This window comes from Chaetura pelagica, unplaced genomic scaffold, assembly GCF_000747805.2.
Source record: "Chaetura pelagica isolate M959 unplaced genomic scaffold, ChaPel_1.0 scaffold123, whole genome shotgun sequence".
NCBI lineage: Eukaryota > Metazoa > Chordata > Aves > Apodiformes > Apodidae > Chaetura > Chaetura pelagica.
In genome coordinates, this window is record NW_009953295.1 from 529,700 (window position 1) to 540,991 (window position 11,292).

The following is an 11,292-nucleotide window of genomic DNA, read 5'->3' on the forward strand; positions in this document are numbered from 1 at the left end:
TTCAGCAGGTATGGGCAACTCTCTGGGATGCTGTTCTGTTAACCTTAAAAAGTCTGGGAAGATGTCACACTGGTGTGAAAGATCAGTTGTGTAGGATGTAAATGATAGTAAGTGCTCAATCACTGTTCTCTTTTGTCTAAAGCCTGATGAGAGGCAATCCTATGAGAGCAGTATTGTGCTATGGGGTAGAACCACTCATGTCAGGACCAAAAGGCCTGGGCTCTCTTTCTATTCCTGTTACTGACCTGTTGACCTTGCTTACCCACTTCACCTCACAGCCCTTCATACGCAGCTAATGATCATTATTCCCTTTTAAAGGACCCTCAGTAAAGTGTGGGAAGTATTTTATAATATTTTTGTTGAAAACTCTCCTCCACTCCATAGTTGTATATGATCCCTTGAGAATTAGTCCTTCACAACTTTTAAAAAGATATGCAAAAAATATTTACAGTCTGATGGAAATCCTAAGGTATTTCAATGCTTTTTGTTACTGTTTTGCAGGGTAAGAGCCCTTGTGAGTCCTGCTCTTTTTCTGTATTTCTAATCTGTGAAAAACCTCAGCTGTCACTAGAAAGTTACAGAGGCTATTAAGAAGGGAAAAAAACACTTGAAAGACACCAGGAACCCCAGTGGGCGGAGGTGCAAAGCAAAGTGTGTGTTCTCTGCTCTGGGTCAGTCCATCTGCTCTCATTTATGCAGGGGAAAGTTAGGTCCCTTGAACTGTCTCTTTGCCCCTGTCACCCTTGGTCCCTGTAGAGCAGCTGTTCTTCAAGAGAAATCCTGTGTTTTTACTGTCTCTCCATATAGATCTTTCAACTTCAGCACTGTTCTCAGTCAGAGAACCAGAGAAGAGCTGTGTTATTTTTATTATTACCATTGATGTTGAAAGTGGAGATATTAAACAAAATCCTACTATGATTTGCCCAAAAGGAAGTGGTGGCAGCAGAATACAGGACCCTGGAGCCATTTTCTTTGAATAAGATGTGTTGGCTTGAATAAGGGGACCTTGTTCCTCACTGAGCTCTTCTGCCTCTACTCCCAGTCACACAAATAGGGCAGGGCTGCTTGGGGAAGGTCGTAACTGTAGCTATCATCCTGTATAGCGCTTCAGATCACCCACAAAAACATACAAAAGAAGTTAGTTTCTCTCAGCTTTTCTCCCAAGTCAGTATACCCAAAAAGCCAAGGCCTGGGTTTAATTATATCGTGAAGTAAAATAATACTGAGGGAGACACGATATAGACATAAGAAGGGCTTATAAAGACTTTGCATTGTCAGTAGTTAAAGCTATGCCCTGTGGGATGTCTTGGGCAACAACTCAGTTTACTGTCTTACCACAATGTCCAAGTAGCTGTTATGCTGTGGAGAATAGTAGGCTTCTGGAAAGAAGTTTGAGAAGATGGTTGTTCTGTGGAAGTCTGGAAGAAGAAAATAGGAAGATCCATAATTTCCCCACTTACTTTTACATCTTCAAAGAAAAAACCTAGATTAATCCATTTGAATACCTGTTATTGGACTGAAGTATCTGTATCCTTTTGTAGCTAACAAAAAAGAAGCTTGTAGAATGGTCTGCTGTGCCATCTTAGGGTTCAGAGAGCAGCTGAAGAAGTTATTGGGGATCATCCAAGAGCTAAGTGATTTGTATGCACAACTGCTTAAACTTCTATTGTCAACAGTAAGAAACACTCACAGAGGGACAATTCACCTTATTCATGTAAAAGCAGATATACTTTCCTTCTAGAGTGACCTATGGAAGGAGCCTAAACAGAGATCCTGAGTGACATAGCATAAATATCGTTTGGAAACAGCCTTTTGTGGCAATCAAGTCTGACCTCCCTTTCAAAGCAGCCCTGGCTTCAAAGTTACACTAGGCAGCTGAAAGCACTATCCAGTCAAGTTCTAAAAATCTCACATAATTGATATTCCACACCAGATTTTGGCACTTGTCCCAGTCTGATGAACTTGATTGTGAAAAATATTTTTTTTTTTTTGCTTATATCCACCTGAAATTGTCCTTGCTGCAGCTTGTGACCACTTTGTCTCATTCTTCCAGTGTGTACATCTCTGAAGAGTCTATAACTATCTTCTCTGTAATTCCATTTAGGGAGACAAAGACTGTTTTTATTTTCTCCAGACTAAAACTCCTCAGCTTACTCAGCCTCTCCATGTCCTCCATCGCTCTATCTTGTGCTTTAAGGATTTTGCCTGTGAGGAACAAACAGTTCTTCTGGGCCCCTTTTGCTCTTCAAGGCTTCCTTTGTCCTTCTGAGCAGCCCTTGCCTGTCAAGGCAGCCTCCCTTGGGATCCTGCCTCCCCATTCCCTGAATAGGCTGAAGTCCGTTCTCCTGAAGTTATAGGTCTTTAATCTCCTACTCACTTTCCGTATTTCTCCTAGGATACTGAACTTTGCTATTTCATGGCCATTACAGCTACAGCTAACACCATCTATCATATTCCTGACCAATTTTTCCATATTTGTGAGTAGCAAATCTAGCAAAACACTTTCCTTAGTTCGTCTGTTTCACACGTGTTTCAAAAAGTTATCCTTCATGATCCCTCCTTGGTTACTTGCACACTGCAATCTTGCCATTCTAGAACATAATGGGATAACTGAGTCCTTCATGAGAACCAAAAATCATAAGTGTTTTTCCAGTCCATTTCCTCTTCATTGGGCAGCCTGTAGCAGATTCCCACCATTCCCACGCCATTTTTGTCCACCTTATTGGCCTTAACCCATAATCTTCCGTTACTTAGGAGATCTCTGTCCATTCAAGATACTTCTTTGTGCAGACTGCAGCAATCCTACCCTGTCTTAGCTGCCTGTTCTTAAAGAGTCTGTATCCATTCAGCAAAGCACTCCAATCAAGCAAGCTTTCTCATCATGTCTGCAACTGCAGTGGTATCATCCATTATCCAGTGCCAGCATGAACTTCAATTCCTTCTGTGTTATTCCAACACTTAATTCATGTGTATACAGGCATTTCAGGTGAGCTTTCAGTTGTGCTGCTTTCTCAGTGGAAGTGTATGAGCATCCCTCATTGCTCTGTCCATGCATATGCTCTCCATTCCCTTCACCCTGCTAATCTGGAGGCTTTGATGTCCATCTGCCAGCAGTCCTTGTTTTTGTCTCCTCATAAGATTACTGAGCTTGTTGCTCTTTTCCCACCTTGTCTGTTGGATCTCAACTCTCCAGCAGTCCTCATTTCTCAAAGAGTGTCCCATGGTCACAGAAGCTAAAGCTCTGTTTGGGATGCTAGCTATGAAGCTGGGAGCTGATGCAAAGTGTATGCCATCTTTTGCCCATTTGTTATCCATTAAGCAGCAGGTTTGAGACCATAATCACCTGGGCTCCCTGTCATTCACCCTGTAATTACCCTCAAGGGCACAAAGTTTCTCTGCCAGCACCACTGGTGGCAAAACAGCATCAGAAGTCTCTCCACAGTGTCATATGTCTGGGTCCCAGAAAAGCAGGAAACCTACACACAGAGAAATTCTGATGTCTGGTCCATGACAGAGTCATAAACATGCCTTTTGTTCATCCTGATCTTTAAGACTTCTCTTATTGAGCTGTGCAGTTGAACTACCACAAATTGAGAGAGACACACAATTATTAGCATTGGTGGCATCTCACTGACTAGCAGCTTTCCCTGTTAAGCTTTGTAACTACATTTACTACCTGAGGTTAAAGGTTAAACTGCAGATAGGGGAAACAGTCCATATAAGTTCCTGATACCACAGTCAGTGGCTTGGGTGCTGTCTTTGCAACCTCCCCTCCATGCCTGTAGTATCAGAAGATGGACCAAGAGCAGCTGCAGTAGTAGTGCTGTAAGAATAACTGCGAGAAGCCTTACAGTTGCTTCAAAGGTCACAGGAAAAGAAGGAAAGATACCATAAATTAATCACTTAGAGCAGCCTTCAGTAACATCTGTAATTACCTTAGGCCTGTTCCTGTCTGGATGGTGGAAACCATCCTCTTGTACTGATGTCAAGCAAGCTAGCCCCCAGGATTTGCACAGAATATTACCGAATCACAGCCTTGTGAAGAAGAAATGTTAGAAGTACAAGTATGACTTCTGCTTCCTACCAAAAGAGTGAAAAAAAGCTGATATTTTAATTCTAGCTCTTAGATGAGGACAAAAATCTGTCTTTAGAGATCTGTGCCAGCTACCATAACTCTTAAGTAAGATCCTCTGCATGTACATCAGAGTGGAATGTCAACCATACTTTTTAAGTAAAGGACACAGGAGGCCAAGGTAGGTGGTAGAATCTGTAATAAGGACAAGGACAGAAAAATGCAACTGAAAAAAAAAATATGCACACATACACAAGTTTTTCTCAAGTGAGATAAAGAGTTCTAAACTTCTAGGCACAAGTAAAAAGCTCACTTCAGTCTTTCCAGCACCTGTTGTCTTCGTGTCTGCATAGTAAAAGATTCATGCCATAAACAGCCATTCACCATTGACAAGTGAAAGGCATTTCTATGTGGGAAGAATAAGTACTAAAGGCCAGCAAGCTGCTTCTTGAATTCACAGACATTTCTAAAGGTTCTGTATTCTTTCTCCTCTGCAATATGTGCAAGTATTTGTTTGAAAGGAATTCAAAAGAATAAATGCAAAAGACAGAAAAGAATGACCTCCGAGAAGTCCGTGTCTTATCACACTGCACAGAGCTGTGTATCAAACATGTGTGTTCTTAAAAAAATGCAAAATGGAAAGAAAGGAAAGAAAAAGGAGGAGAAGGGAAGTATTTATTTGTCTTAATCTCTCTCAGACATATTTCAAGTTCTAGGAATAATTTCCCCATCATTCCTGATTCATGCAACTTCTGTTTTATTTTATATTCACTAAAAGGCAAGGGCAAATGGACACCTGCAGACTATGCAAAAGGTCTAAATGCTGAAAATGTAGAAATACTTTGTAGTACATTTGTTTCTAAGAACATTTGCTTTATGAAATTGTGAAGGTTTCTTTCAAAATCAGTAAATTCGCCTTGGCTGTGAGAGTTCATGACGTTCACAATAGATAGTCAGTACAAGTCCACAGGAACAGATTTTCCAGAATAAATATATATTCATTTTAGTATATTCTTCTTCATCATGGACAGGCATTCCTACTACACTTGTAAAGGATGCTTTTGCAAGTCTTACTGGCATGACTAATATTCTGCAGGAAGGAGACAAGCTAATGAGGCAAACTTGTGGATGCAGAAGTAGGATGTAATAGCAGTAGTGTATGTATATAAGTAGAGGAATTCTCCCTATTGTTTTCCAAAATATGCATAAAATGTATCTAAGAAAATGCTCTCCAGCAGTAACGACTCTAATTCTGACTTCTCTTCAGTTTTACATGGACTCTTCTGATGTTTCTGAGTTACTAGTATTCTAGTGATCATAATAAATTCTTCAGAATTGAGTTCAAATCTTGTGATTGTGGCAATATAAAGAAATAGCCTAGTTTAAAACTTTTTGTAATACGTGATCTTTCTTCAAGAATACCATATTCCCTGCACATAGAATAAGGCAGAGAGATTTTGCAGGGACAGAACCTGGTTTGAAAGACTTCAGCAGGCCAAGATAGACAATTGCTTAGTAATATTGCATTTGGCCTTCAGTCCAATGCCTTTCCTTTTGTTTAAGTACACTTCATTGGATGGTACCTCACCAACTGTTGTAAATGACCAAAGCAGAGAGCTGCAGAAATAGCGCACGAAGCAGAAGTCTTCTATTTATTAGCAACTCTGCTGCGGTATGTCTTACGTGTTAAGCAAGTATGTGCCTTGGCTTTGAGGAGCAAGAGTCAAGACCAGAGCTTGGATACTTAGAACATCTGAATATCAGATTAGTAGTTTCTATGCCTCATTTTTCTTTCTACAAAATGGAGATAAGTGGAGCTTTTGATCTATATTTTTGTAAAAAGCATATAATGTGCTGACTATTATTTGACATGACTATTACTGTTCCTGGTGCATAGACAAAATTGATACCTTGTGGCCTGTAAAAAATGCTTCACACATTATGTGTATCTGAATTTTACATGCGACTCAGTATGCTGCAGAAGTTTTTTTATTCTATTCTTGATGCAGCTTTTTCTTCAAACCTTTCTTGAACCATTAGTATCCCAGCCTTTTGTGAAAATAAGACAATGCAAACAGCCGTGAAATCATATAATCTGAAAAGAAACAGTATTTTTTTTTTTGGACTCCAACAATCAGATACATATTTAACCTCTGGTAAACATTCATTAAGCTCCTAACTCGCCTTTGAAGAAGGTATTTTGATGCAATCAGTGTGGATGCCAGGAGGAAAAACTCTTTAAGTCAAAGAAACTTGCACATATGCTTAAATTTAAGCACAAGCTCAAGTGTTTAGTGGATAGGAAGGAACTAATGCCTCTGGCCCTAAACATCAAACAGTTTAAGCAGATGCATTAGTGATAATAGAAGTACAAGATCTGCTTCCCTGCTCTTGCTGCTGCTTCTAATGTACTCTAACATCTTAGGAAACAAAACCAAAGGGACAAAAGAGGGAGTCTACCTGTTAAGAAATGTTTCTGTTTTCTTTTTTTCTCTGTTAATATTGGTAACATGCAGGAGCCTCAGTTAGCTCCTGTTAAAGTGCTTCACTCCCACGAAATCAGAACTCTGTGAAAATTAGACAAAAGGAGCATTAATGAATTCAATGCTGTTGGAGGCAACAGGACATGGTTGGTTTTTACTTAACCTGATTCTACCCTTCAAGAACACGCTAAGCAATATACCTACTAATTAGCCTCCATTAGCAGATAGTGAGAACCCTTAAATACTCCTCCAGTGCCTTAATTAACTAAGAGGGTTTACATATTCTTCCTTTTTCTTTCTTTTAAAGACAGACATTTATCTCTGCTTGACATACATTTCTTTAGCAAATTTACATACCCAACAATTTGCCACACACAGGTATTAGCAGCTTGCTGTGAAATCACCCGATGGATATCAGCTTCCCTGAAGTTGTTTTGCCACTGGCAGCACTGGCTGGCTGTTTTATATCTACATGGAATTCACTCCAGTTCAGTCCCAGGATCATATAATGGTTTGGGCTGGAATGGACCTTAAAGATCATCTAGTTCCAACCTCCCTGCCATGGGAGGGCACCTCCCACTAGACCAGGTTACTCAAAGCCCCATCCAGCCAGGGCTTGAACACTGCCAGGGAAGGAAGCATTCCAGCCACACTTTCTCTGGGCAACCTGTTCCAGTGTCTCATCACACTCCCACTGAAGAACGTCTTCCTAATGTTAGAGGTTAAATCTAACCTCTTCCAGTTTGAAACCATTACCCCTTGTCCTATCACTACAAGCCCTTGTAAGAAGTCCCTACCAAGCTTTCCTGTAGGCCCTTTTAAGTTCTGCAAGGCTGGTATAAGGTATTCTCAGAGACTTCTCTTCTCCAGGCTGAGCAAAACCAACTCTTTCAGCATGTCCTAATAGGAGAGGTTCTCCATCTCTCTGATAATCTTTGTAGCCCTCCTCTGGACTTGCTCCAACAGCTCCATGTCCTTCTTGTGTTGGGGGCCCCTGAACACTCCAGGTGGGGTCGCATGAGAGTGGAGCAGAGAATCACCTCCCTCGACCTGCTGGCCATGCTTCCTTTGATGCAGCCCAGAATATGGTTGGCTTTCTGGGCTGCAAGCACACATTGACAGCTCATAGAATCATAGAGTTGTCCGAGTTAGAAAGGGCCTCTACAGATCATCTAGTCCAACTCCCCCACTAAAGCAGGATTGCCTACAGCACATTACACAGGACTGCATGCAGGTAGGTTTTGAGTATCTACAGAGAAGGTGACTCCACAGCGTCCCTGGGCAGCCTGTTCCAGTGCTCTGGCACCCTCACCATAAAGATGTTTTTTCTCATATTTAAATGGAATTTCCTATGTTACAGCTTGCGTTCATTGCTCCTCTTCCTGTCACTGGGAGGCTGAAAAGAGTCTGTCTCCATCCTTGCACCTGCCCTTTAGATACTTATAGGCATTCACAAGTTTTCCTCTCAACCTTTATCAAGGCTAAAGAGTCCCAGCTCTCTCAGCCTTTCCTTGTAAGAGAGCTGCGCCAATCCCCCAATTACCTTTGTTGCCCTCAGTGTTGTGGTTCTCATCAACCAACACCCCTAAGTGCTTCTCCTCAGGGCTGCTCTCAATCCATTCTCCACCCAGCCTGTGTTTGTCTCAGGAGTAGCCTGACCCATGTGCAGGACCTTGCACTTCACCTTGTTTAACGACCTAGAATGTGTTGCTTCAGAGTGCCCAAAGACAGGTGCCCACTTTGAGATTAAAGCACCTGAATGAGTCTTTTTTTAATGGCAGATGCTATGCAGCTTTGTGTCTGCCCATGGTGCTGGAGGTCAAAAGCATTCCAGATGTGCAAGGCCTGGTTACACTTACACACTGCTACAGAAAGGGAATGTACGTCAGTACTTTCTGTAGTTATTATTGTTTTGGACTAAGTATGCCCCGATGTAGAGGATAAATAGAAGACTAGTGACATGAAAATGCACAGGCACAGCCATCTGAAGAGTTACATTCCAATGTTCATATGGATTTTGCCATATTTTTGGGCTATGTTGTTGAGGTTTTTTTAAAGTTTTGAAACCTTGAACAAATTTCATGTCTCTAATAACTCCATTTATGGATTTGGCCCTGAATTTTTAATTATTTTTTTTGCATCAAAAGTTACCAAACAGTTACCCTGTTTGGTTCTAATTTTCCTGTATTTCCTACATTATCTGTTACCATTAGATACTCTGTTATAGGAATCTTCCACTCAGTTTAACTTGTATTTTGAGACTCTTCAATTTAATTTCTCCTTCTTTATGTCTGGCCCTAAGGTGATCTTTCTTACTGATTGTTTCACCAGTTAAAGGTTCAATACAGTCACACTAAATTCCATCAGAATTGAATTTTACTTCAGTAAAATACTTTCAAGATTAAATCTGTATCTCTTAGAGTTGAGTATTGTTGGGTTTTTTTTTTAAAACTTTTAAACTTTGTTAGAAATTTGAGCCCTAGCAAAAATTGTAATCCTGGAAGTATATTTCTTAGGCTGGAAACATGTCTGCATCCTTTTTTATTTAGTTTTTGTCCTTTATGTCAGCCTCATAAAAATTGCAGGTCCTTTGGGATTTCCAGTCACGTTTTGACTATGCCTCAGGTTAACTACTTCAGCTCATTTTTTGGTGGGCTTCAAAAGGCAGTGTTCCCAAATATTGAGTTGCGAGCTCTCAGCTCCCAGATGTTCAGGATGTCCAGAATGTAAAGCTATTACATTTTGACAATAAAACACCAACAAGAATGTCACCAGCTCACCAATTTAAACTACTTCAGCTAAGCTGTCCGATTTTGCCTGAAGCAAATGAGGGAGTGATGACAAGCATTGCATCCTTGCAAGCATGTAGGAAGGGCAGGGAAAGGAGGTGATGAGGCAGCATCTAAGGTTGGGGATGGGCAAGATAACCATGAAAGCTTACCAGGACAGATTATTCTGGAAGCAAATGCTTATCCATGGGTGCTTACAAAGTGCATTTGTGGGTTTTGGCACAAGTGTCACATTCATTCAAGTTTGCATTCCAAGTATTTAGGAGAATGGGGAAGAGACAGCAAATACTTTTGGCTTACAGTCTGTGGCCTGTTGACTCAAGTTTGGCATTAAGTGTTCCCAGTAATATGTGCTGGTTGATGGTTTTAATGAGACACCTAAACATCCTGGGATAAAAACATGATAGGATGATGTTCCCTAAATATAAATAATGTTGGGATAGTCCTGCTGCTGTAACTGCGCTGTGACAGCTGGAGCTCAGGGAGCAAGTGGGTACAGGCTGGAGTATGCAAAAAATTCAGGCTTGTGCCCTCAGATCTGCTAGAGCATCTGTGCTGCAGGCTTGCATTTCTCAAGAGTCCACGTTCCTCTAAAGTGAAATGAAATATTAGGAATGCAAATGATACTTTGGGAAGCACTTTTTTATATCTCCTTCTGGTGCATAGTAACAAAGAGATTAACAAAGTTTGTAAGGACATGTGCTCCTGTTACTAGCATGTGTAAACAATCCGAAGGCCTTTCAGAGGAGTGGTTGAGAAAAGGCTGTGAATTATGTGGTGGATTAATTCCAGGAAACTGCTGTATCCAATCTGAGGTTAATACTGATAGTCTGTTTCATAGCTCTTATGTCACTATTGTTATTTCTTTTTCCTATATCAGGAATTTATTTTCTAATGTGGAGGATTTTTAATTCATTACACCTGAATTTGTTTGCAAAATATTTTAGTAGAATACTCTGAAGGTAGTATGTTTCAAACAAAGCCCTTTTCATAAGAAAAAGAAGGAAATGTAGAGTGGTGAAGATGATTGATAGAAAGATTTCCCACCCCTTTCCCCTTCTCATATTTCATCCAAAAGACTCTGTTAGGAACAATGGCAGAATCTGGGAAGCCAAAGTAGGTATTTTTTCCGGGCCATCCCATCCCATGTCCCCTCCTTTCCCCTCCCTTGTCTCCTGAATTCAAAACAGGAAATACCTGCCTGATTTTTGTCCCTAAACACACGTGTTTCAGTCTACCTACCAAAACCAGGTGTATCTTTTGTTGTGGGATGATGCCTGGCAGTGCAAAACAAGCTGGAGATAATGGTTGTTGGAAGAAGCCAGAGGCAAATACTATCCAGTGGTGGCTGACTGTTGCCTTGCAGATTTGGGCCTCAAGTATTGCTGGCTTTCTAGGTGTTACAGTAAATGTGCCCAGCATTTATCTCACACTCTGTTGTTAAACCTGATGTTTCTTTTCCAGGTGTCTTGTTTTCGCTGGTAGTCGTGATGTATGTCATCTGGGTCCAGGCGATGGCTGATCTGGAAAACTACACAAACATGAAAAAAATGGATTGCCCAGACTTTGCTGTTTACGTACACTATGGCTGGTCTTTTATGCTGGCTCCCATAGGAGTGTTTTTTGCATTATTAGCAGGAATTCTGTTCATGTTGGTAGGACGTGCCATTTATTTGCACTCAGACTAGTCATACACTACTGAAGGGAATACAGGAATCCTAGTGAAACTTCATTACAGCTGTAAACTGGAACACAATTTTATACATTATTACCATTATGGCACTTCTAAGTGTGCAGGCAGGCTTTTGTTACTTGTTAAAGAGTAAAGGACACAAAACTCAATACAGGAAGAACACAAAACTCAATAAAGGAAGAAACCACCTTTAGTCTCAACTAGTTGTTAATTCTTTAGAGAGTAAACCTGTGGTTCTTCATATTGAACTATTAG

At 40.7% G+C, this 11,292-nt stretch overlaps 1 protein-coding gene across 1 annotated transcript in view; it reads left to right on the top strand.

Annotated features, from left to right (window-relative positions):
• Window positions 1-11,032, top strand: part of TMEM182 (transmembrane protein 182) — a 24,682-nt gene extending 13,650 nt beyond the window's left edge. The window contains exon 5 of the mRNA XM_009997887.1: window positions 10,809-11,032. Coding sequence (XP_009996189.1) covers window positions 10,809-11,032 — 224 coding nt within the window. The remainder of the gene's footprint in view (window positions 1-10,808) is intronic.
• The last annotated feature ends 260 nt before the right edge of the window (window positions 11,033-11,292 follow it).